Raw genomic sequence first — 27,714 nt, forward strand, 5'->3', positions numbered from 1 at the left:
GCCTGTTTGTGTGCAGCATCATTCTTCTTAGTCACTTCCTTGTTAGAGGAAGATGCATCCAGAAGTTATGCTTTTCTTTTGTAATTCAGAAAATTTCAACGAAAGATGATATGAGAACAGGCTCAACAAGCATAATTTTATTCGCTCAAAATGAGAACACACTCACATGAATATATAAAAATAATAATAATAAACAAAAAAAGAAAGAGCAACGAAAGGACTTCAAATTTAAGTTAACATCACTTAACAATTAAAAATTCATCGTCTACCAAGAATATTAATTATAGTGTGACTATATACAGGCTCTTCAAAACAATATAGTAATTACACCATTTAACTCTCCATAATAAACACGCTCAACACTCACATTCTTCATTTGTTTTTGGGGAAACATTATCACCGTCCCCAAAAAGAGTCTTACTAATACATTGATAACCTTCTTGTAAGACACTTCTTTTTTCTTTTCTTTTTTTGGGTGGGGGGGACATTACTTCACCAACTTTTTGCACAAGCTGTGGTCAACATATCCAGAAACATATTTTCTACATCAAAATTCAATCTTTCCCATAAGGATTCAATAATTTGTCATCAAACCAAAGATTACCAACACATATCATGATTCATGAGACACATTTAAACATACAGATAAAAAGGTTTAACAAATTTCCTAAAAACAGAAGATTTCTATGAGCGCAATAATTCAAAACTCTACACTGAAATCTTCCTACAAAATTTTCAATCACATTTGTCACACTAAAAAGACAGATATCCCATTAAAGATTCAAACTTTTCCATAAAAGCCGAGAATCTTGAACCCTTGATCTTTATATTCATTGAAATCCATAGTTTTTCAAAAAGTGCACAAAATCTTTATAAAAATAACAAAACTTTCCAAAATATCAAGAATGATAACAATGTTTAACACTTCAATCATTGCAAAAATCTATCCTTTCTTTATAAGCACATACAAATATAGCTGAAAAGATAAGTACCTTGGAAACAACAGCAGCAATTGACATTCCCAGGGGAAGAGCAAGGGTATCGACATTAACATTTCTGAAATTCGTACTTCTCCTGTTCGTGGTCGACCCAACTCGAATTTTTTTAGAATTCTTCAAAATCTTGAGACCCTTTTTCTTCGAACTTGAACAAGAACAATTATTTGATGATGATACTGATGATGGTGGTGATGAGGGTTCTGTAACTAGGGTTTTCTTTTTCTTGTTATTTTTCCTTTCGGATTTTGTGCCGTTGATCAAACGCGAGCTTGATGGGTCAGAAGGAATTTCCGGCACTGAATAGGCGGTGGCGCCGTCGTTCACGGCGGAGGGTTCTGTAGGGCAGTGGAGAGGTTGCAAAGGAGGGGATTCCATTATAAATTTTTAGGGGGGAGGCGAGGGGTCCCTATTTGGACAGATTATTGGTCTACAAGACTGTATTAGGAAATTCAATTGTTTTGTCGATGGCCCTTTCAAAAATTCTATTTTAGCCGCGCGGTTTCCCTCCTGCTGGAGACGTTAAATTCACTTGATGTTATAAAGAAAAAGCAAAAGGGATAAATCAATATTTTTTTGTGTTTTATTGAAAATTGCAATCCCTATTTATAGAAAAGAATTATAGATTCGAAAAAGTTAAAAGGTCAAACGATCTAACAAAGGTTGAACGGGATAGAACCGATGTTAAAATAATAATAGCATTTTAAAATTCATATTCAAAATTTTATTAATGTATGGATCAATTTATATTTTAGTGGCGACATAAATAGGCCAAAACATACTATAGCCCATTAACCAAACCCGAAAATGAATTTGATAACAAAGTTCTGAAATGAATTAAGCTTTCGTTTGGCCCTCATTATGTCGAATTATAATTTTCTCTTTTTTTGTTTTTAACCACACGATCTTCTATAAAATAGTATTACACGTAAATTAAAAATTTTTAATTCTTTTTCAACTACACTTTCTTCAAAAAATACTATTTCAAAAATTATAAATGAAAAAATTGCAGCAGAAACCTCAAACCTTTAAAACACTTGCAGACTATCCCCAAACCTTTGATTTGTGGCAGTCGTCACCCCTAACTTTTACATTCATTGCAGTGAAGGCCCTTTTGGACGGAAATAGTCCAAACGCCGGCCAGTTGACCGTCCAAATAAAGAATTGACCACTTTTAACCAAAATAGAAGAGGGTAAAATCGCCCAAACATTTAAAATATCTTTTCATCTTCCTTTTTACTTGTTTTTCAAATTTCTGGCGCACGACTAATGGGAAGAAGAAAAGAAAGATTTGCGACGAAAGGGACAATAAACTCGCCTGAAGTTGGAAAAGTCGACGACGGAGATGTTGGATGTGCGTGCCATTTAAGGGGATCTCTACGGAAACCGGTATATGGTACGTTTTTGCAGGTGTCGTCGTTGACAGTTATAAAGAGTAAAAATCATGAAAACATAGTATTTTTGAGAAACCCATATACCTCAATGTTGAGATTGTTACAAAGAAGTACTATATCCCCTTGTCTATAATCGATTTTGTGTTTTCGTTGTTTGTGGTAATCAAATTGAGTGGTCATGATGATACTATGTATAAAGTTTGGTGGCTATGGTGACACCAAATATAAAGTTGGATGACTACTAATAGATTTAACTCGATCGCTTTCTTATAGAGAGAGAGAGATAAACTCGTGGGTAAGAGGGAGAGACAGAATTATGAAGGTGCAAGAAAAAATAGTCATGCAGATGAATGGAAATAAATTCGTGCACATACAAATATTATTATATTTTGTAAAGAAATCGTACTGATAACGTGTTATAAATTAGAAAGAAAATAAATAAGTCAATAAACTTGTATGTTTTATTAATAATCAAAATCCCTATTTATAAAGAAGAATTAGGGATACAACAATTATAATGACTTGTGTTACAAGGGTATAAAAGTCATTCATAAATACTATTATATTTACAACAATTGATATTTTTGTTAGTAAATAACCTTAATGGGGTTGTTAACATTGAGAACATGTTTGAGCCCCAATAAAAGTATAAGAATGTACTTTAGAATAGTGAATTGATGAAGAATGTATAGTTGAGAAATAAAAAATTATGTTAAATTTACGTATAATATTATTTTATTGAAGAAATTGTAATTGAAAAAAATAAAAATATCTTTTGAAAATAATGAAGATCAAACAAGGGCCGAATCAAAATGAACTATAATAAAATAAAAATATATATGAATCTACTTTTGAAAAAAGATACACCCAACAAAAATTACATTGTCTTAAACAAGTCATTATAAATAAATCTATTAAAATGAGCTAGATGATCTAAAATGTGTAACCCGTTAGATCAGAATTACTTTTATGGACGAGTCACGACGAGTTCAATGGCCAGTGGCGAGTGCAGATATTTTGAGTTAGGGGAGCACAATCGAACCTTATACTTATTGAATATTTTGTTATTGATTTTTGAATAATTCAAACTTGACCCGAGAAATTATAGATTTACGTTTAAAAAGAATTCATTTATTAATATTTTGCTCATCACCTTCATCCATTTAATTTTGAACATTTCTTTTATTAATATTTTGCTTCTTACAAAGAAACACATGTTTACGTTTCAAGAATTTGTAGTGTATTTACAAATTAAAGTAATTGGAATGAAAAACATACAATCAATATTCAGTAACAATAATAATCAATTCAAATAAACACAATTCGTTAAATACAAATCAAATTAGACATAATTATTTTAGACCCATTCTATATACACAATTTAAAAATAATTCAATATAACATAAATGATTTAAAATCCATTCCAAATCAATTTGACACAATTCAATATGCAAAATTCAAAAATCAATCCTGAATATAAATCGAATAGAATGAAAATAAAACTATAAATATAATTCAAACTTTAAATTTTGATCAAAGAAAATAAAATTTTGAAATTATAAGTTAGCCTCGTGTTCCTTTTAATTTTCAAAGACAATATAACTTAAATTGATTGCGTCTAAAGGTCGAAAGAGTAGGTTGACGATGACGTAATGACAATCACTTTTGTGACATTGTTATAAATTTGGTAGGGGAAAAAAATGCAAATTTAAGTTCTAATTAATTGAAAATTTGATTGGGAACTGAAGATTTATTGTAGATGTGTTAACATGTCGAGAAATTATAGACAATGTTTGGAAAATTAGAAAGGTAGAGGCTTTGATAAAAGCCGTGAGGGAGAGAATTGCGAGAAAGTGAGAAAAAATAGAAAATGTTTAAATCTATGTGATTTTACTTGTATTTGATGAAGATTAAAATTAGATTTTGATAAAAGTTGAAAAGTGATGTATTTTATAAATATGTGATTAAAATTAATTGTTAACTTCGATTTAGATTAAAATTTAGACTTTAATCCAGACCAAATATTACTTTATCCGAAAAAAGAAAAGAAAAAATTCCTCCAAAGTACTTAGGGGTCACGTGACCCCATGCTCGTTTCTTTGTCCATCGCTGGTCCAGCTATAAATTCTATCTCTATGACTCGTGTTCTAAAAAAAACATAAAATTTGACTATACAATAAGTTCAAACTTCGTGCCTAAATACACTTTTGGAAATATTGTCTATGACCCATAAGACTTGGCCAACACTAGCTATTCTAAAATGAATTATGCTAATGGTACACAACGTCACCCTCCTTGACCAATACTAACAATAGGGATCGGGTCCCACTTTTTTTTTTTTTTTTTTTTAATTTTTTATTCAAGCAGGGTCCACGCTTGTGAGTGAATTTCAACCAAATGGGTAAAAAAATTCTGGCAAAAGAACTTTTTCCTAAAAATTAATAGTTTAGTTTGACTTTCATAGAAATTTAAATTATGATTTTATCAATTAGGACCAAGTCCTTGTCTGTCTTCCTTTAAAAAAAAATTCTTTAACTCTTACTTATTTTCAATCATACATTCAAATAATAAAATATTTTACACGTAAATTTAAATTTTTTCTACTTTTAAACCACACGATTTTCAAAAAAAATAAAAAATAAATAAATAATATATATATATATATATCGGGCATTAAATAAATATGCTAGAATATTTTTTGAAAGTGATTTAAAAGAACTTTTTGAAAAAGCAAATTCAACGTAACTTTTTAAGAAAAATCTTCTATACGAAGCAAACACAGCTGATGTTCAAACTTGGCACTCCATAAGAGACGAGAGAAGCAAACATAATCGGCCAAGGTGTAAAATGAAGAGAAGAAATAAACTATACGTTTGAAATGAAGCAAATACTCCAAAGTGCAATGGATAAAAGAGGAGAACAAAGGTTAACAGTTCAGTTACATTCAAGAATCGTAATTCATTAGCATCGGTGGTTAATTATACGGACGCTAATGTGGTAGCTAGCTAGTGTGTTGCAATATACATTCCGTAGTTGTCATGCACAGAATGATGAGCTCTACATTTCCTTGGTTGAACTGTTCAAGGCCAATGTTCAACCCAGGCTTCTGCACTTGTCGTCTAATCTTTATATGGACTACAATGCAGTGCCTGCAAAATGAAAGAGTAATTTCAATCCTTAACTAAAAATGAATGCATTTAACCTAAAACCTTGTGTCCTAATGCTTTTGCAGGCCAGGAATTTAGCATATTTCCAATTTATTGTGGTCATGTTCTTTTATACATTGAAATGCTCTATGCCTCTATCCATAGTTTGATCTATTCATAACCATTCTCCAGTAGTAGCATACTGCTCTCGTTTTAACAGATTTCTATTTAACATGAAAAGCTCAAGTTGGAAAATCTCTCTGGTTATTGGTGTTCGCGATGTCAAAATGGACTGGCTGCCTAGTTATGGGAGGGGCTTGGCACCAGGGCCGAAGTAACACCAATGATGGAAAAAAAGAAAAAAAGAAAAAAAGAAACGTGAGAGCAAAGTTCTCCGAGCAGAGAGCCATTTCCCTCTGCAGCGATTTTGAAGAGATCTAACAGCCCTCAAATCCTTTGGTCGGCCCTTGCCCGTTTGTTGGCTGTGACGGCCTGTTTTGACAAACTACACGTGTGTGTGACACAAGTCTCAGTGAGTGTTTGTGTGTGTAAGAGGGGGAGAGAGAGAGGAGTAGGAGTGGGGGGGGGGGGGGGGGGGGGGACAAAAAAAAATCTTTTCTTTTGAATTTTAAGTCAGCACCAGAGGGCTTACATCAATCTTCTTTTTTGAATTTTTCGTTGCTCGAGCCTCGGTTCTGGAATCTAAGCCGAAACACTTCAAAAGAGCTTGTTTAGCTAGCCCAAGATAGTCGCAAGGGTGGTTTGGATGCCTAAAAAGCCTAAAAAATATAGAATCATTCAATGAAGATTCTTCGCATTCTTGAACTTCCTCTATCATCGTCTGTCCGCTTGTTCCCGCATCTCTCTTAATTCTTTGGTTTTCATTTACCTGCTATGTTAAAAATTTACATATTTTCTTCCTATCGATCAAATAAAATTAAACTTACCTACCAAACTGTAAATTCATTTATGAAAGTGCATGTTCAAACACTAATCCACATCTTTCAAAAGAAAAGTCAACAGGATATGTCATGTAGGATAGGTCAGGGAGAAGAAGCAGAATACCCAAGTAGAAGGAGAGAAGAAGAAGAGAATGAGCACCTAAGGAAGAAAAGGGAGAACGCAGGGGAGGAAATTGGGCACAACAAGCCAACGTGAATAATTTCATTTCATCAACTGAACTTTCAATCCCAATTACAATAATATAAATAACAAAATAATAACTAGGGCTTGGGCCAAACCCATATACAAGCCCAATGAAACATAAGTCCAAAATAAATAACTATAAGATAAAATGGCCTAACAAATGGTAGTTTTGAGAAGTGGATGAAGACGTGTAGTGATAGTGGAGTGCCCCTGACAGACAGTTATCTGCCCCCCCCCCCCCCCCCCCCTTTTATTTTTTGGGCAGACAGTTATCTGTTGGTTACTGCATTGGGGGTTGCTGGGTGTTATGAATTTGGCTATTCAGTTGCACCATTCACAGGTTGTTCGGTGATGAAGGTGCAATTGTATGGTGGCGATTTTTAACAGCAGCTGTGGTGCTTAGTAGATGACTGGTGGCGAGAATTGTGGTTGTGTATATGAGTTGTCTCCCAACCTGGCTCTGATACCAAAACTGATGTAGGATGGGTCAGGGAGAAGAAGCAGAATACCCAAGTAGAAGGAGAGAAGAAGAAGAGAATGAACACCTAAGGAAGAAAAGGGAGAAAAAGGGAGAAAGCAGGGGAGGAAATTGGGCACAACAAGCCAACATGAATAATTTCATTTCATCAACTGAACTTTCAATCCTAATTACAATAATATAAATAACAAAATAATAACTTGGGCTTGGGCCAAACCCATATACAAGCCCAATGAAACATAAGTCCAAAATAAATAACTAGAAGATAAAATGGCCTAACAAATGGCCCAATGAGGATGATGTCCGCATCAATATGAGTTCAAGAAGTTCTTGGTGTCAGTGCTCAGTGAGCAAATAGACAATCTTAAAAACTGAATATGATCATTGATTAAATATGCACACAAAAAAGAGAGTTGCAAGAAACTTTACTTTCATTTCCTTACCCAAAAATAGAAAACCGATAAGAAATAAAAATTCAAAGAAACTATTTACAGCTGATGTCCAGAAGACGATACCAGTCAAAAGATCGAGAAAATTACAAAAGGGGGATTATATCTAAAAGAAATTAAACAACCATATACATTTTTAAGTTTCCAAGTTTTACCTTTTAGTTTCTTGATTATAAAATTATTCAAGTAAGTTCTCTGATTCCTTTTCTTTTACAGGACACTTATTCTCAGGTAGTGAAACTGAAAAGTGCACATACAGCCATATCTCAACAAATACAAATGATCTCTACAACGGGAACATACTAATTCACTACATATTTATGATGATGTAAAGGTCTAATTCTCTTAACAAAGGATCATTAGGGATCGAAGGAAACTTCAGACCAAGAAGAAAAATCAGCTAAGCAGACTGAGTTACACAAATTTTGCGGCAACAGAATTATACTATCCATACTTGAAGTGGACCATATTGTTCTAAAGTAGCATTTACCCTAGGAAATTCCCAGTAATTGGCAGTTCAAGTTTATTAGAGTTTTAAGTTCAGCATTCTGGTGATTTTTGTTGCCCATCCTTCTATAATTGTTAACATCAGGGATGGTGATTTTTCCGTAAAAAAATTTTCCGAAGAAACTCTGAGGATAAGCATATTAAACTCAAGGAAAAACTGAACGTAAAATTGTTCAAACATAGTTGAACACCAAGTGAAACAACAAAAATGAACCATATACACAAATCAAAATTCCCAGTACTTATCTATGTGTACTTATTTTCAGGTGTTTTTCACTGAAAGCTAACATAAACTTGTGTTTTTCCTAAAAGTTATCTTTTCCTTTAATTACCCATAACCCAAAATAGAGGTTCATAATGGTCCCAATAAAGGTATAAAGTTGCCAATGAGCGGGACAGTTATACACTTTTTCTTCTCTCTTTTTGACAATAAAGTAGAATCCAAAATCCCCATGCTTTTGCCAGTAGCTGAAGCAATCCATTAAATATAGAGGCAGAAGCCCTCTTTCAAACTTGACAATAATTCTTTGCTAATAAGTAACCTTTTAATATGCAAATGATCATAACTTGCATTCCAAATATAACATGTCCACTTAACAACAACTCGTGCCTCCCCCAACCCAATCACCGACCCTCACAACCGCAAGAACACTTTTCCTAATAAATTTGAGATCTGCTGTATGTATCATTTCCGGGATCATTTGAAATATCATAAATCCTTAGCAACTAGAACAAAGCACGTTAAATTTGGACTAACCAATTAAGCCTAATGGACTAACCGATTAACTCTAACTTGTTCTATCTTATTAGAGGCCAAGGCCTAGGCCTAGCTCAAGGGGTAATAGCGAAGCATTCTCAGTCTCTTTGAGTCTCCTCTGGGGTTGGGTTGGGTTGGGGGGTGAGGGGTGTGAAATCCTTTGGTCTTCTATGAACCAAAGAACTCTACACCTACGCAAAACATGTCTCAATTGCCTAATTTGTCGGCCCCTTAATTCATTCTTCTACAACCACTAAATTTGGGACTAAGTTTTCCCTTTTCCCCTTGTGCTTCTATTGGATCTTATGATACTAAAGAACAAATATTCAACGACTTCCACACTTTACCATTTCAACTCACGACAAAAATAAACAAATAAACCATTTCGCCACAGAAGAAAATAATTTCAATCCCTGACAGAAAATAGTTAATAAAGAAAATAATTTAACTGACCTTGGTTCTTTGTGAAGAGCTAATTTGATTAGACTGAGATGTGTTGCTAGATGAAGGTGAAGCTGACGTCATATTGATCGAAGGGTTTTGCGAGAAATCTGAAGTAAAAATGTTGAAGCCAAAACAGATAAGGATTATGAAAAGAATCGTAACAAGAAGATGGATCCATATTAGCCATGGGATTTTGTAGCTTTCGATTATTAACTCATCACCAAAGTCAAGCATGGCTTCTCTTTCAGTATTTCCCCTCCCCCTGTATATAAAGAACGGATGTTGCAGAGAGAGGGTCAAGAGGAAAAAGGTTTGGTGATTAGCTGAAGTAGAGAAGGATTTATGTCAATTCACGAGTGATTGACAGAGGAAATGCTTTTGATTGAAAGCAAAAGAGATCATCGAGAACATTTTGTATGCTGACTGAATAAAAAATTGAAAAATGAACTTCCATTTGTCGGCTTGTATCGTTACCGGTACCCTCTGGTGCATTGATGCGTACGATTAATGCTCACCCAAAAATAAAAATTTACTAACTGCTCATCCATTTTTAAAATAAATTATTTATCCATCACCCATTTCACTTCCACCCATCTAACTAAGTGAAAAAATGTCCATAAGACTGAAGGATTTCTTACGTTGCGATTAATAACGTTAAAATTTAACGAGTTGGATATTACCCATTCAATTAATAGCGCTTTCTTCCTAAACAATTCAAGAATAGTTCTTTCCTCCTTTAGCTTAGCAAGACTAATTTTTCCAAATCCTTTATGAAAATTTTCTCCGAATCATTTTCATTTTTGCTAATTTTCTTGAGGCTTTTATTGCTTGGTTTTTGCATAGTTGTCTTTATCAAATCCCTGAAATGGAAAACTAGTTCCTAACTATGGCGTGTTCAATTATTTCACACTTCAATATAGTGTGATAAATTCGACAAAATAGCTATATCTTAGCTAAAGTCGATGAATCTTTCTTGGGCTTTTCTTTACAAACAGCTTTCCTTTTTCCCAAATGGAGTTCATTTGGAGGAGGAAATAAGTGAAAATGGCCATTTGACCCGCCTTTATTTCCACTTTGGCCTTTGACTGATTGGTTAAAAAAAAAAAACGAAAACACAATTTAAAGGCACTTTTCCAAAAATACCCCTCCATCTTCCTTTCTCTCTGTCCACAGTGTGGAAAGGAAAAATCGGATTCACTAACAGTCGATCGTCCAGACATTCCCTCACAAAAAAACTTCAGGTTGCCAACTTTTAAGAGTTGTAAATATTAGTTTTTGTGGAATTATAATTAGATTATTGGATTTTATTAAGTTTTAATTAGATTATTGATTGGAATATGATTTTTGTGGTATGAAATGCATGATTTAGGGTAGATTGATGAAGCGTATTGGCCAATTTTTTTGTGTTTGGGGAGCTCTAACTCACCAGAAATGATGGAATCCGGCGAGTGGAGACGGAAAGGTTGATTTAGTCGACCGCCGACTGTCAACCGTCGGCTATTAACAATTAGTCCTAGAACCAGCAGTTTAACAGTCGATTTTTTTTAAATATTAAATTTTCTAAATTAATTTAAAGAAATTTGTTAATTAAGAATTTATTTTCAAATTAGTTATTTAATCCGAATTTTGACTTTTTAATTTTAAATTAATTTTAATTTTTTATTTTATTTTCAATTTAAATTTTCATTTTAGTTATAATTTTAATTTAAAGAAATTTGTTATTAGAAAATTACATTTTAATTCTAATTTCAACTTTTGATGTTAAATTTAATTGTAATTGTAATTTTATTTTAAATTTACATTTTTTTAATTATAATTTCAATGTAAAGAAATTTTTTTATTTTAAAATTGATTTCAAAATAAATTTTTAACTCTAACTCTAACTTTTTATTTTAAATTTAAATTTTAATCTAAAGAAATTTGTTAATTTAGAAAAATTAATTATTTAATCCGAATTTTGACTTTTTAATTTTAATTTTTAATTTTATTTTAAATTTAAATTTTCATTTTAGTTAAATTTTAATTTAAAGAAAATTTTTATTTTAAAATTAATTTTTTAATTCTAATTTCAACTTTTTATGTTAAATTTAATTGTAATTGTAATTTTATTTTAAATTTATATTTTTTTAATTATAATTTTAATGTAAAGAAATTTTTTTAATTCTAAATTTTATTTTTTACTTTTTATTTAATTTAATTTTAAATTTTAATTTTAATTTAAAGAAACTTGTTAATTTAGAATTTATTTTCAAATTAAATATTTAATCCGAATTTTGAACTTTGAATTTTATTTTAAATTTAAATTTTCATTTTAGTTATAATTTTATTTTAACGAAATTTTTTATTTTAAAATTAATTTTAAAATTACTTTTTTAATTCTAATTTCAACTTTTTATGTTAAATTTAATTGTAATTGTAATTTTATTTTAAATTTACATTTTTTAATTATAATTTTAATGTAAAGAAATTTGTTGTTTTAAAATAAATTTCAAAATAAATTTTTAATTCTAATTTTAAATTTTAGTTTTAATTTAATTTAATTTTTTATTTTTTATTTATTTTATTTTACATTTAAATTTTCATTTTAGTTATAATTTTAATTTAAAGAAATTTGTTATTTTAAAATTAATTTTAAAATTACTTTTTTAATTCTAATTTCAGCTTTTTATTTTAAATTTAATTTTAATGGTAATTTTATTTTAAATTTAAATTTTCATTTTATATATTTTTAATGTAAAGAAATTTGTTATTTTAAAATTAATTTCAAATTAAATTTTTAATTCTAATTTTTAATTTTTAATTTTATTTAATTTTTTAAAATTTTTTTTAAAATTTAAATTTTCGTTTTAGTTATAATTTTAATGTAAAGATATTTGTGATTTTAAAAATACGGTTAAAAATTCGATTTGCTTAATTTTGGGTTATTATGTTTCATTCCATTATTTCATGTACAATGTTCTAATATTCTGTTTCAATTTTTGCAGGATGGATTATCATCTGGATGCAGAGCTGAGACAAATGCCAGACAAAGTTATGTGGGACAGTAACTTTAACAGCTTCACCCAAGTCCTGGAGCTACTGGACGACAAGCATGAGGATGTGCTGCTTCAATCTTTTCTATGACCTTTATACCCTATGAGAGAGTTGCAGTATTTGGGTCAGATGATCGATACTCTTTTATGTCGGTTGCTGAGTCTAGTTGACGGCGATGCCCTCCACTTCGACCTCGGGGGCAAAGTCACAAGCTTTTCCATGTTCGAGTTTGTCATGCTGACTGGATTGAAGATTACGGGCGATGAGGCATCTAGCGGCGGGACTCAGAGAAGAAATAGGCTGCAGGACACTTACTTCCAGGGATAGGGGGTGGTGGTTTTGCCTCAGCTGATGGACGTGATCAGGAGGTGTGACAAGATGCTGGACAGACTTAAGTTAGGTTTGGTCTACATCATTGAGAGCGTGATGCGGTGTCACCACAAGAAGACTACGATCGACCTCTTCCACCTCAAGATCGTCGACGACATAGATCGCTTCAACAGCTATCCATGGGGCCGCCGATGTTTCGAGAACACCGTCCACATCTTCACTAGACTGTACTCAAAGTCCAAGGGGCCCGTGCGTAAGTACGACATGTACGGATTCCCCTTGGCGCTGCAGGTAAATGATTAACGCAATCAATGTTACAATATTTTTCTATTGAATTTGTATGTACTAAATTATGTGTTGCAGGTCTAGGCATATGAGACCATCCCCATATTGGGTACCCACTTTGTAGGGCGAGAGGAGACATGCTGCTCTCGGATGTACCAATGGCGAGCATCTCGAGCGGAGGGATATCCATTATTGTCTCTTCTCGACGACCCTCATGTGTTTATTATAAATTTGTGATTTATATTGTACATAGTTTAATATTATTTGGTTTTATCTTTTTAAAATGTCAATATGTCAGTTGAAGTAATAACTCATTTGACGCCGTCGATGGAGGAAGAGGCGTAGGGTCTCGTGCGTGAAGTAGCAGTTCCACATGCCCAGGACGACCAGATGTCCGATTCGATCCCTGATCGAGACTAGGTAAGTGAATTATTGATTAATGTTTTGTATGAGTTAGCAATTATTGAATAAGTTAATAATATGTAAGTTTGTGCAGGATCGCGAGGCAGTTGATCCGGCATCACTTCCGTCGAGGGCATCACCTCCACTGAGGGCATCACCTCCGCCGTCGGCATCACTTCCTCCCCCTTAGGGTGATTATTCTGATAATCTGTACCATCGCCTGACTGGATTTATGGTGCAGGAGATCGGCACGCTACGTCGAGAGCTGGGAGGAGAATAACTTAAATTGATTGCGTCTAAAGGTCGAAAGAGTAGGTTGACGATGACGTAATGACAATCACTTTTGTGACATTGTTATAAATTTGGTAGGGAAAAAAATGCAAATTTAAGTTCTAATTAATTGAAAATTTGATTGGGAAGTGAAGATTTATTGTAGATGTGTTAACATGTCGAGAAATTATAGACAATGTTTGGAAAATTAGAAGGGTAGAGGCTTTGATAAAAGCCGTGAGGGAGAGAATTGCGAGAAAGTGAGAAAAAATAGAAAATGTTTAAATCTATGTGATTTTACTTGTATTTGATGAAGATTAAAATTAGATTTTGATAAAAGTTGAAAAGTGATGTATTTTATAAATATGTGATTAAAATTAATTGTTAACTTCGATTTAGATTAAAATTTAGACTTTAATCCAGACCAAATATTACTTTATCCGAAAAAAGAAAAGAAAAAATTCCTCCAAAGTACTTGGGTCACGTGACCCCATGCTCGTTTCTTTGTCCATCGCTGGTCAAGCTATAAATTTTATCTCTATGACTCGTGTTCTAAAAAAAACGTAAAATTTGACTATACAATAAGGTCAAAGTTCGTGTCTAAATACACTTTTGGAAATATTGTCTATGACCCATAAGACTTGGCCAACACTAGCTATTCTAAAATGAATTATACTAAAGGCATACAACCGTGTATTTAAGGGTGTACCTAATGTACACCCGAGGTACACAATTGTGTACCACTAGCAAGATTGTTATCGAGGCGTCGGGTGTACATTAGGTATACCCTTAAGTACACAATTGTGTACCACTAGCAAGATTGTTCTAAAATATAATAATAATTAAAACAAGTTGAAATTTTATATTCACTATATAGAGCTTCCAAATGTGCTATTATGAAAAAATAAATATAAAAAAGTAAAAAGTTATTTGAGATTTTGATGGAACTGAATTTCCATGGCCTGATTGGCTAGAGTTTTAAAAAGTAAAAGTTATTTATGAGATTGAGAAATTATTTTTAACCACTTATTTGATAGAGATTAAAATTAAATTCTGATAAAAGTTAATGAAATGTATAATTAAAAAACAGTGAATATCATAAAATATATGATTAAAATTACAACCATGCTATTGTAACAAAGAGGGTTTGACACCCTCCCTGACCAATACTAACAATAGGGAACGGGTCCCACAATTTTTTTTTTTTTTTTTTTTATTCAAGCAAGGTCCACGCTCGTGAGTGAATTTCAACCAAATGGGTAAAACAATTCTGGCAAAAGAGCTTTTTCCTAAAAATTAATAGTTTAGTTTGACTTTGATAGAAATTTAAATTATGATTTTATCAATTAGGGACCAAGTCTCTTCCTTTAAAAGAAAATTCTTTAACTCTCACTTATTTTCAATCACACATTCAAACAATAAAATATTTTACACGTAAATTTAAATTTTTTCCTACTTTTAAATCACACAATTTTCAAAAAAAAAATAAAAAAAAATAAATAATATATATATATCGGGCATCAAATAAATATGCTAGAATATTTTTTGAAAGTGATTTAAAAGAACTTTTTGAAAAAGCAAATTCAACATAACTTTTTAAGAAAAATCTTCTATACGAAGCAAACACAGCAGATGTTCAAACTTGGCACTCCATAAGAGACGAGAGAAAGCAAACATAATCGGCCAAGGTGTAAAATGAAGAGAAGAAATAAACTATACGTTTGAAATGAAACAAATACTCCAAAGTGCAATGGATAAAAGAGGAGAACAAAGTTTAACAGTTCAGTTACATTCAAGAATCGTAATTCATTAGCATCGGTGGTTAATTATACGGACGCTAATGTGGTAGCTAGCTAGTGTGTTGCAATATACATTCCGTAGCTGTCACGCACAGATTGATGAGCTCTACATTTCCTTGGTTGAACTGTTTAAGGCCAATGTTCAACCTAGGCTTCTGCACTTGTCGTCTAATCTTTATATGGACTACAATGCAATGCCTGCAAAATGAAAGAGTAATTTCAATCCTTAACTAAAAATGAATGCATTCAACCTAAAACCTTCTCCTAATGCTTTTGTAGGCCAGGAATTTAGCATATTTCCAATTTATTGTGGTCATGTTCTTTTATACATTGAAATGCTCTATATCCATAATTTGATCTATTCATAACCATTCTCCAGCAGTAGCATACTGCTCTCGTTTTAACAGATTTCTATTTAACATGAAAAGCTCAAGTTGGAAAATCTCTCTGGTTATTGGTGTTCGCGATGTCAAAATGGACTGGCTGCCTAGTTATGGGAGGGGCTTGGCACCAGGGCCGAATTAACACCAATGATGGAAAAAAAGAAAAGTGAAAGCAAAGTTCTCCGAGCAGAGAGCCATCTCCCTCTGCAGCGATTTTGAAGAGATCTAACAGCCCTCAAATCCTGTGGTCGGCCCTTGCCCGTTTGTGGGCTGTGACGGCCTGTTTCGACACACTACACGTGTGTGTGACACAAGTCTCAGTGAGTGTTTGTGTGTGTAAGAGGGGGAGAGAGAGAGGGCTTACATCAATCTTCTTTTTTGAATTTTTCGTTGCTCGAGCCCTCGGTTCTGGAATCGAAGCCGAAACACTTCAAAAGAGCTTGTTTAGCTAGCCCAAGATAGTCGCAAGGGTGGTTTGGATGCCTAAAAAGCCTAAAAAATATAGAATCATTCAATGAAGATTCTTCGCATTCTTGAACTTCCTCTATCATCGTCTGTCCGCTTGTTCCCGCATCTCTCTTAATTCTTTGGTTTTCATTTACCTGCTATGTTAAAAATTTACATATTTTCTTCCTATCAATCAAATAAAATTAAACTTACCTACCAAACTGTAAATTCATTTATGAAAGTGCATGTTCAAACACTAATCCACATCTTACAAAAGAAAAGTCAACAGGATATGTGATGTAGGATAGGTCAGGGAGAAGAAGCAGAATACCCCAGTAGAAGGAGAGAAGAAGAAGAGAATGAGCACCTAAGGAAGAAAAGGGAGAAAGCAGGGGAGGAAATTGGGCACAACAAGCCAACGTGAATAATTTCATTTCATCAATTGAACTTTCAATCCCAATTACAATAATATAAATAACAAAATAATAACTTGGGCTTGGGCCAAACCCATATACAAGCCCAATGAAATATAAGTCCAAAATAAATAACTAGAAGATAAAATGGCCTAACAAATGGTAGTTTTGAGAAGTGAATGAAGACGTGGGAGTATAGTGGAGTGCCCCTGACAGACAGTTATCTGTTGGTTACTGCATTGGGGGTTGCTGGGTGTTATGAATTTGGCTATTCAGTTGCAACATTCACAGGTTGTTCGGTGATGAAGGTGCAATTGTATGGTGGCGATTTTTAACACAGCTGTGGTGCTTGGTAGATGACTGGTGGCGAGAATTGTGGTTGTGTATATGAGTTGTCTCCCAACCTGGCGCTAATACCAAAACTGATGTAGGATAGGTTAGGGAGAAGAAGCAGACTACCCAAGTAGAAGGAGAGAAGAAGAAGAGAATGAGCACCTAAGGAAGAAAAGGGAGAAAGCAGGGGAGGAAATTGGGCACAACAAGCCAACGTGAATAATTTCATTTCATCAACTGAACTTTCAATCCCAATTACAATAATATAAATAACAAAATAATAACTTGGGCTTGGGCCAAACCCATATACAAGCCCAATGAAACATAAGTCTAAAATAAATAACTAGAAGATAAAATGGCCTAACAAATGGCCCGATGAGGATGATGTCCGCATCAATATGAGTTCAAGAAGTTCTTGATGTCAGTGCTCAGTGAGCAAATAGACAATCTTAAAAACTGAATATGATCATTGATTAAATATGCACACAAAAAAGAGAGTTGCAAGGAACTTTACTTTCATTTCCTTACCCAAAAATAGAAAACCGATAAGAAATAAAAATTCAAAGAAACTATTTACAGCTGATGTCCAGAAGAGGATACCAGTCAAAAGATCGAGAAAATTACAAAGGGGGGATTATATCTAAAAGAAATTAAATAACTATATACATTTTTAAGTTTCCAAGTTTTACCTTTTAGTTTCTTGATTATAAAATTATTCAAGTAAGTTCTCTGATTCCTTTTCTTTTACAGGACACTTATTCTCAGGTAGTGAAACCGAAAAGTACACATACAGCCATATCTCAACAAATACAAATGATCTCTACAACGGGAACATACTAATTCACTACATATTTATGATGATGTAAAGGTCTAATTCTCTTAACAAAGGATCATTAGGGATTGAAGGAAACTTCTGACCAAGAAGAAAAATCAGCTAAGCAGACTGAGTTACACAAATTTTGCCGCAACAGAATTATACTATCCATACTTGAAGTGGACCATATTGTTCTAAAGTAGCATTTACCCTAGGAAATTCCCAGTAATTGGCAGCTCAAGTTTAGTAGAGTTTTAAGTTCAGCATTCTGGTGATCTTTGTTGCCCATCCTTCTATAATTTTTAACATCAGGGATGGTGATTTTTCCGTAAAAAAATTTTCAGAAGAAACTCTGAGGATAAGCATATTAAACTCAAGGAAAAACTGAACGTAAAATTGTTCAAACATAGTTGAACACCAAGTGAAACAAAAAAAACGAACCATATACACAAATCAAAATTCCCAGTACTTATCTATGTGTACTTATTTTCAGGTGTTTTTCACTGAAAGCTAACATAAACTTGTGTTTTTCCTAAAAGTTATCTTTTCCTTTAATTACCCATAACCCAAAATAGAGGTTCATAATGGTCCCAATAAAGGTATAAAGTTGCAAATGAGTGGGACAGTTATACACTTTTTCTTCTCTCTTTTTGACAATAAAGTAGAATCCAAAATCCCCACGCTTTTGCCAGTAGCTGAAGCAATCCATTAAATATAGAGGCAGAAGCCCTCTTTCAAACTTGACAATAATTCTTTGCTAATAAGTAACCTTTTAATATGCAAATGATCATAACTTGCATTCCAAATATAACATGTCCACTTACCAACAACTCGTGCCTCCCCCAACCCAATCACCGACCCTCACAACCGCAAGAACACTTTTCCTAATAAATTTGAGATCTGCTGTATGTATCATTTCCGGGATCATTTGAAATATCATAAATCCTTAGCAACTAGAACAAAGCACGTTAAATTTGGACTAACCAATTAAGCCTAATGGACTAACCGATTAACTCTAACTTGTTCTATCTTATTAGAGGCCAAGGCCTAGGCCTAGCTCAAGGGGTAATAGCGAAGCATTCTCAGTCTCTTTGAGTCTCCTCTGGGGTTGGGTTGGGTTGGGGGGTGAGGGGTGTGAAATCCTTTGGTCTTCTATGAACCAAAGAACTCTACACCTACGCAAAACATGTCTCAATTGCCTAATTTGTCGGCCCCTTAATTCATTCTTCTACAACCACTAAATTTGGGACTAAGTTTTCCCTTTTCCCCCTGTGCTTCTATTGGATCTTATGATACTAAAGAACAAATATTCAACGACTTCCACACTTTACCATTTCAACTCACGACAAAAATAAACAAATAAACCATTTTGCCACAGAAGAAAAAAATTTCAATCCCTGACAGAAAATAGTTAATAAAGAAAATAATTTAACTGACCTTGGTTCTTTGTGAAGAGCTAATTTGATTAGACTGAGATGTGTTGCTAGATGAAGGTGAAGCTGACGTCATATTGATCGAAGGGTTTTGCGAGAAATCTGAAGTAAAAATGTTGAAGCCAAAACAGATAAGGATTATGAAAAGAATCGTAACAAGAAGATGGATCCATATTAGCCATGGGATTTTGTAGCTTTCGATTATTAACTCATCACCAAAGTCAAGCATCGCTTCTCTTTCAGTATTTCCCCTCCCCCTGTATATAAAGAACAGATGTTGCAGAGAGGGTCAAGAGGAAAAAGGTTTGGTGATTAGCTGAAGTAGAGAAGGATTTATGTCAATTCACGAGTGATTGACAGAGGAAATGCTTTTGATTGAAAGCAAAAGAGATCATCGAGAACATTTTGTATGCTTACTGAATAAAAAATTGAAAAATGAACTTCCATTTGTCGGCTTGTATCGTTACCGGTACCCTCTGGTGCATTGATGCGTACGGTTAATGCTCACCCAAAAATAAAAATTTACTAACTGCTCATCCATTTTAAAAATAAATTATTCATCCATCACTCATTTCACTTCCACCCATCTAACTAAGTGAAAAAATGTCCATAGGACTGAAGGATTTCTTACGTTGCGATTAATAACGTTAAAATTTAATGAGTTGGATATTACCCATTCAATTAATAGCGCTTTCTTCCTAAACAATTCAAGAATAGTTCTTTCCTCCTTTAGCTTAGCAAGACTAATTTTTCCCAATCCTTTATGAAAATTTTCCCCGAATCGTTTTCATTTTTGCTAATTTTCTTGAGGCTTTTATTGCTTGGTTTTTGCATAGTTGTCTTCATCAAATCCCTGAAATGGAAAACTTGTTCATAACTATGGTGTGTTCAATTATTTCACACTTCAATATAGTGTGATAAATTCGACAAAATAGCTATATCTTAGCTAAAGTCGATGAATCTTTCTTGGGCTTTTCTTTACAAACAGCTTTCCTTATTCCCAAATGGAGTTCATTTGGAGGAGGAAATAAGTGAAAATGGTCATTTGACCCGCCTTTATTTCCACTTTGGCCTTTGACTGATTGGTTAAAAAAAAAACGAAAACACAATTTAAAGGCACTTTTCCAAAAATACCCCTACATCTTCCTTTCTCTCTGTCCACAGTGTGGAAAGGAAAAATCGGATTCACTAACAGTCGATCGCCCAGACATTCCCTCACAAAAAAACTTCAGGTTGCCAACTTTTAAGAGTTGTAAATATTAGTTTTTGTGGAATTATAATTAGATTATTGGATTTTATTGAGTTTTAATTAGATTATTGATTGGAATATGATTTTTGTGGTATGAAATGCATGATTTAGGGTAGATTTGCGTATAGATGAAGCGTATTGGCCAATTTTTTTGTGTTTGGGGAGCTCTAACTCGCCAGAAATGATGGAATCCGGCGAGTGGAGACGGAAAGGTTGATTTAGTCGGCCGCCGACTGTCAACCGTCGGCTATTAACAGTTAGTCCTAGAACCGGCAGTTTAACAGTTGATTTTTTTAAATATTAAATTTTCTAAATTAATTTAAAGAAATTTGTTAATTAAGAATTTATTTTCAAATTAGTTATTTAATCCGAATTTTGACTTTTTAATTTTAAATTAATTTTAATTTTTTATTTTATTTTCAATTTAAATTTTCATTTTAGTTATAATTTTAATTTAAAGAATTTTGTTATTAGAAAATTACATTTTAATTCTAATTTCAACTTTTGATGTTAAATTTAATTGTAATTGTAATTTTATTTTAAATTTACATTTTTTTAATTATAATTTCAATGTAAAGAAATTTTTTATTTTGAAATTGATTTCAAAATAAATTTTTAACTCTAACTCTAACTTTTTATTTTAAATTTAAATTTTAATCTAAAGAAATTTGTTAATTTAGAAAAATTAATTATTTAATCCGAATTTTGACTTTTTAATTTTAATTTTTAATTTTATTTTAAATTTAAATTTTCATTTTAGTTAAATTTTAATTTAAAGAAAATTTTTATTTTAAAATTAATTTTTTAATTCTAATTTCAACTTTTTATGTTAAATTTAATTGTAATTGTAATTTTATTTTAAATTTATATTTTTTTAATTATAATTTTAATGTAAAGAAATTTTTTTAATTCTAAATTTTATTTTTTACTTTTTATTTAATTTTAATTTTAATTTTAATTTTAATTTAAAGAAACTTGTTAATTTAGAATTTATTTTCAAATTAAATATTTAATCCGAATTTTGAACTTTGAATTTTAATTTTATTTTAAATTTAAATTTTCATTTTAGTTATTTATTTTATTTTAAATTTTAAATTTCATTTTAGTTATAATTTTAATTTAAAGAAATTTGTTATTTTAATTTTAAATTTTGAAACTACTTTTTTAATTCGAATTTCAACTTTTTAGGTTAAATTTAATTGTAATTGTAATTTTATTTTAAATTTACATTTTTTAATTATAATTTTAATGTAAAGAAATTTGTTGTTTTAAAATAAATTTCAAAATAAATTTTTAATTCTAATTTTAAATTTTAGTTTTAATTTAATTTAATTTTTTATTTTTTATTTATTTTATTTTACATTTAAATTTTTATTTTAGTTATAATTTTAATTTAAAGAAATTTGTTATTTTAAAATTAATTTTAAAATTACTTTTTTAATTCTAATTTCAACTTTTTATTTTAAATTTAATTTTAATGGTAATTTTATTTTAAATTTAAATTTTCATTTTATATATTTTTAATGTAAAGAAATTTGTTATTTTAAAATTAATTTCAAATTAAATGTTTAATTCTAATTTTTAATTTTTAATTTTATTTAATTTTTTAAAATTTTTTTTAAAATTTAAATTTTCATTTTAGTTATAATTTTAATGTAAAGATATTTGTGATTTTAAAAATACGGTTAAAAATTCGGTTTGCTTAATTTTGGGTTATTATGTTTCATTCCATTATTTCATGTACAATGTTCTAATATTCTGTTTCAAGTTTTGCAGGATGGATTATCATCTGGATGCAGAGCTGAGACAAATGCCAGACAAAGTTATGTGGGACAGTAACTTTAACAGCTTCACCCAAGTCCTGGAGCTACTGGACGACAAGCATGAGGAGGTGCTGCTTCAATCTTTTCTATTTGGGTCAGATGATCGATACTCTTTTATGTCGGTTGCTGAGTCTAGTTGACGGCAATGCCCTCCACTTCGACCTCGGGGGCAAAGTCACAAGCTTTTCCATGTTCGAGTTTGCCATGCTGACTGGATTGAAGATTACGGGCGATAAGGCATCTAGCGGCGGGACTCAGAGAAGAAATAGGCTGCAGGACACTTACTTCCAGGGATAGGGGGTGGTGGTTTTGCCTCAGCTGATGGACGTGATCAGGAGGTGTGACAAGATGTTGGACAGACTTAAGTTAGGTTTGGTCTACATCATTGAGAGCGTGATGCGGTGTCACCACAAGAAGACTACGATCGACCTCTTCCACCTCAAGATCGTCGACGACATAGATCGCTTCAACAGCTATCCATGGGGCCGCCGATATTTCGAGAACACCGTCCACATCTTCACTAGACTGTACTCAAAGTCCAAGGGGCCCGTGCGTAAGTACGACATGTACGGATTCCCCTTGGCGCTGCAGCTAAATGATTAACGCAATCAATGTTAAAATATTTTTCTATTGAATTTGTATGTACTAAATTATGTGTTGCAGGTCTAGGCATATGAGACCATCCCCATATTGGGTACCCACTTTGTAGGGCGAGAGGAGACATGCTGCTCTCGGATGTACCAATGGCGAGCATCTCGAGCGGAGGGATGTCCATTATTGTCTCTTCTCGACGACCCTCATGTGTTTATTATAAATTTGTGATTTATATTGTACATAGTTTAATATTATTTGGTTTTATCTTTTTAAAATGTCAATATGTCAGCTTGAAGTAATAACTCATTTGACGCCGTCGATGGAGGAAGAGGCGTAGGGTCTCGTGCGTGAAGTAGCAGTTCCACATGCCCAGGACGACCAGATGTCCAATTCGATCCCTGATCGAGACTAGGTAAGTGAATTATTGATTAATGTTTTGTATGAGTTAGCAATTATTGAATAAGTTAATAATATGTAAGTTTGTGCAGGATCGCGAGGCAGTTGATCCGGCATCACTTCCGTCGAGGGCATCACCTCCACTGAGGGCATCACCTCCGCCGTCGGCATCACTTCCTCCCCCTTAGGGTGATTATTCTGATAATCTGTACCATCGCCTGACTGGATTTATGGTGCAGGAGATCGGCACGCTACGTCGAGAGCTGGGAGGAGTTATATCAGTGGAGGTTGGCGCGCTGTATCGAGAGCTGATAGGAGTTATATCAGAGGAGGTCGGCGCGCTGCGTCGAGATATGGGGATCGGGTCGACGATCTAGGACGTCAGTTGGTAGGGAGGGTCGAGGATATAGCTGATGATGTTAGAGTGCTGCGCGGGCATTTAGGGGACCTTCATGATGAGATGATAGCACTTCGAGGTGATGTAGCAGGCAAACGATGGGTTGACGGAGGTAACGACCGGGGGGATGATCGAGAGGATAGAGATGGGGGTCACCCACAGTCGTGGTCGGAGGATGCATGTGACTCCTTTTTTAGTCCATGGAGGATAGGATGGACCCGAGGGCGGAGGGGAGTGACCCCGAGAGCGGAGGAGGGAATGGCCCCGAGGTCGGAGGAGGGAGTGGCCCCATCGGGGACGGGAGCAATGGTTGAGGAGGTGGTGCCGACGATGGCAGATGAGGGGGTCGAGGAGGTGGTGACGACGGGGATGGAGGAGGAGGAAAGCGTGAAGGAGGTGGCGAAGGAGGGGACGATGGTAGTGACTGGGCCGAAAAAGCGTGCCGTTGACTTGCCGAAACTGGTGGTAGGTAAGAGGTCAAGAGTGTCATCACAGTACATTGTCTCTCCCTTCACGGATGAGACGAAGAGGAGGAGGAAAGGGTGCCAAAAAGGCTCGAAGGCTCGGGCGGCCCACGGCCCGGCTCGGTGCTCGGCCAGAGCGGGGGACATGGGCCGAGCCCGAGTCGGCCCGCGAGCAAAAAAAAAAAGAGGAGCGAAGAAAAAGAGAAAAGAGAATAAATAATTAGTAACACACATCTTTCTCAAGCTTCCCAATCCAAAATACTTTTATCAAAAGAGGCCTCAATTTCAAGATCCCCTATTTCCCACTCTTTGTTTTCCATTTCAAAGCAAGTATTTCAAAGCAAGTCTCCTCTTTCTTAGCTATTCCAATTGAATCCGACCCGGAATACCCCTGCTCACATGAAACATCAATTTTCGGGTCCTCTTTTTCTTCGTAACTAAACCCCTATTTGCCGCCTTTTAATAATTAAAAAAAAAGCTTGCCTGGCTCAGCCCGTAAAAGCCCGAGCCAAAATTTTTTGATCGAGCAAAAGCTCGACTTGGCTCGAGCTCGTAAAAAAGCTCGACCATTTTAATCGAGTTGAGCTTGAGTCTAAAATTTGAGGCTTGGGCTCGGCTTGGCTCGACTCGTTGACATCCCTAGGAGGAGGTTCGTCAATGGGATGATCCCCAACCTATTTCAGGAGGTGGACCATGCCAAGTGAAAAGCGTTCAAGATGAAGTGGAGAAGAATGTTGCTCGGGTTAGTATTCATGATATTAGTGATATTAGTACATACTAGTAATCGTTACATGTATACATTTTTTTAACATTTCTTTGTTTCTTTTGTCACGACCAGCCGTACGATTAGTACTGTGACGATCTCCGATACTTATAAGTAGTTCCACGACATCATTAATTCAAGAGTCTGGCTTGCCGACGATGTATGTAAAGTAGTCATACTATTAATTTTTATGCCTTATATATCATTGTTTGTTTATGCAATGAAATAACTCCATTTTGTATTGCTATTTTTTAATGCAGCACATCGACCTAGCAATGGACTTGTTGCGTGATCGGGATCAAAGATATCTGAGCTCATATGACAGTCCCCACCGAGTCATACTCAATTTGGAGTTCGGACGAAGCGTTGACATTGAGTACTAGTCGCTCCAACATACAGGCAAGGAGTACGCGGTGCCGACTGCATGCTCGAGTGGATCATAGAGATGTGACCATGTGTCGGGAGAAGTCATGGGAGGGTTGTACACATATGTACATACCGGTGATCGTGAATCATCACTGCATGGCCTAGGAGATTGTCTTTGCTAAGTCTACTATATACATGTATGACCCCGATCATTCATGTCTCACACAGGGTCAGCTCGAGCAAAATGTGGAGTTCATTGCTGTTTTTGTCCCTATGATAGCTAGACAAGCGTGATTTAGTGTGAAGGACAGATTAGTCATCGTGCGGAACATGGCCACAACGAGGCAGACAATATCGTAAGTGGTTCTAAATTTTTTAAAATTTAATACTTAATTTTTTTTGCTGCACGGTACTGATCGAACTCATTTTTGTTCATTTGTAGGGATGTTTGTGGCATTTTTGCAATAAAGCACATCAAATTTCTGAGTATAGCACATAATGTTGATGGAATCAACCAATCCTGGATACAGAGTTGGCAGAATAAGTTGGCGTACGAGTTATTCTATTTTAATGGTGATCCATAGATTTGTTGTAATTATTAGTTGTAATTTTTTGCAATTATGAAATAATTGTGAACACTGTAAATATTGATTTGTTGTGCTTATAAAATGTTTGTAACACACTGTGATGTATTATGAAATGATTATTAACTATGACGGCAATTAATTTGTTATCGTATAATAAATGCAAACACTGTTTAATTCAGATGGACAACATTACTAAATGATCTAACTATCATTTAGAGAAACATGACTTGTACAATATTGGTGAGTATGCCCTATTGATTTGCACCGACTGCACCTACGCGGTCGAGAAAATTCTCCGGTAGATGGTTTCTTGACGTACTTGGACGTCCAGGACCACGCGGTTCAATGAGAGGTGGCAACAATATATTGAGTGAACGAATATGGTCGCGGATTTCCCACTCAGCTTCATTCAGCAGAGGAAATATTGTCTCAGCGTACGCAGCTATCCGATAATCAGTCGTGTAGTAATGAGAGAACAACGTTCTAGCTGCAAATCCTCGATACATCGCAACCGCGACTGCATGCTTACATGAAAAAGTCTCCAACTGAAATTTTTAACAATGCGTGTGTTATCAGTCAAGTCCACCATGTATGCCGTATTACGTGTACATTCCACTGAGAAGCGTGACTCGTCTAGTGGTTCGACATTCAACCGTCTTGCAGGTTCTGCAGCTTTGAATAGTTTTCCTCTTGCGTCGGGATAGCACACTCGTGCAATTCTGTGACTCCGTACGTCGATCGTGAAACCACTGCTGCAGTTTGGTACAGATATTCTCAATTAGTGCAAGAATGGGTAATTCTCGATCCTTATTGAATAATGCATTAAGAGACTCCGCGTTGTTTGACGTCATCATGTTGTATTGACGTCCTGAAAAAATGAGCGCGTCCAATGTTCAATTCCAATTTTCGTTAGATAATCTCATGCATCGAATGATTTACTTCCTATTTCAACCATGAACTTATTATATTCTTCAACACTGTAGGCTTCAGCTGCTTTCCTAACAATGAAACGATACATTTACCCTGATACCTGGTCTTCAGATTGCCTTGAATATTGTACATGCAATACCCATGATGTGCATTTGAAAAACTTCAGCGATACCATTTATTAAAGGCTGTCTCTGATCTGTTACAAATGCAAGGTCCTCGACTTCTATGATTACTTCCCTTAACTTTGTGAAGAAGCACCGCATCAACAGGTCATTCTCACTATCGACTATGCCGAACGCAAGTAGGTAAATTTGGATGCTGGCATCTTGACATGTAGCAATAATCAACTTGCCTTGATATTTAGATTTCAGTGTTGTACCATCAACTAGAATTAGGGGTTGCATTGGATTTCGAAATCCTCGAATGCATTGTCCAAGAACCATGAAGAAGAATTTGAAACAATTCCCACCCTTTGTCGCAATAAAAAATTTCGAGCCAGGATTAGTTTTCTCCATGTTATGGCAATACCTAGCCAATTTAGCATAAATTTCCTCTGCAGAGCCCATTAAATCCTCAAATACACATTCCTTGGCCTTCTAGATTTTCTGGTAGCTCAAGACTACTCCGTACTCTCGACGGACGTCATTAATGATGTCCGATGATCTGTATATCATACGAGGATCTTGATACTTGTGCATTATCTGTCGACCAATAAACCAAGCTTGGGCTTGTCTGTGATCATTTCGACATAATCCCATTTCACAAGTATGTTCTCGTGTGTTCTTGCGAACTATAAAGCACTCATTCGTGTTCATTTTCGTCGCTCGCAAACGCCAACAGCAATTGTCGTCCATGTAGGCAATTGTCAACAACGACTTGTTCGATTT

General features: G+C 34.2%; 2 protein-coding genes and 1 long non-coding RNA gene across 5 annotated transcripts in view; all 3 read right to left on the bottom strand.

Annotated features, from left to right (window-relative positions):
* LOC111390874 (protein CPR-5-like) overlaps positions 1 to 1,499 on the bottom strand; it is a 4,853-nt gene extending 3,354 nt beyond the window's left edge. The window contains exon 1 of one of the 2 annotated variants that reach the window (XM_023016004.1): positions 993 to 1,484. In XM_023016004.1, coding sequence (XP_022871772.1) covers positions 993 to 1,373 — 381 coding nt within the window. In that variant the 5' untranslated portion in view covers positions 1,374 to 1,484. Of the gene's footprint in view, positions 1 to 992 lie in introns of both variants that reach the window. The other variant, XM_023016006.1, reaches the window with a different exon arrangement.
* Positions 1,500 to 5,237: 3,738 nt separating this feature from the next.
* Positions 5,238 to 9,825, bottom strand: LOC111390871. 2 transcript variants are annotated; one of them, XM_023016001.1, is made up of 3 exons: positions 9,326 to 9,825; positions 6,188 to 6,424; positions 5,238 to 5,538 (listed from the first exon to the last, which is right to left on the bottom strand). In XM_023016001.1, exons 1-3 carry the CDS (start codon positions 9,548 to 9,550, stop codon positions 5,509 to 5,511), a joined length of 492 nt encoding a protein of 163 aa, XP_022871769.1. In that variant the 5' UTR covers positions 9,551 to 9,825; the 3' UTR covers positions 5,238 to 5,508. The 2 variants fall into 2 exon arrangements, with proteins under 2 accessions (XP_022871769.1, XP_022871768.1); XM_023016000.1 differs by having other exon boundaries at positions 6,188 to 6,427; positions 9,326 to 9,769.
* A 5,538-nt stretch (positions 9,826 to 15,363) lies between these two features.
* LOC111390872 lies at positions 15,364 to 19,685 on the bottom strand. The gene is made up of 3 exons (XR_002702005.1): positions 19,263 to 19,685; positions 16,183 to 16,420; positions 15,364 to 15,633 (listed from the first exon to the last, which is right to left on the bottom strand). It is a non-coding gene; the product is annotated as an uncharacterized LOC111390872 (long non-coding RNA).
* Between the last annotated feature and the right edge of the window lie 8,029 nt (positions 19,686 to 27,714).

Source organism: Olea europaea, unplaced genomic scaffold (genome assembly GCF_002742605.1).
Source record: "Olea europaea var. sylvestris unplaced genomic scaffold, O_europaea_v1 scaffold723, whole genome shotgun sequence".
NCBI classification, from domain to species: Eukaryota; Viridiplantae; Streptophyta; class Magnoliopsida; order Lamiales; family Oleaceae; genus Olea; species Olea europaea.

What these genes read in the sequence shown, in the direction of transcription:
- LOC111390871 (XM_023016000.1), bottom strand. Translation starts at nt 9,550, where the DNA reads ATGCTTGACTTTGGTGATGAGTTAATAATCGAAAGCTACAAAATCCCA. An exon ending in GCTCTTCACAAAGAACCAAG is followed by an intron (nt 6,428 to 9,325) that starts GTCAGTTAAATT and finishes TTTTTAACATAG; the next exon opens with CAGGTAAATGAAAACCAAAG. An exon ending in ATTCAAAAAAGAAGATTGAT is followed by an intron (nt 5,539 to 6,187) that starts GTAAGCCCTCTG and finishes TTCATTTTGCAG; the next exon opens with GCACTGCATTGTAGTCCATA.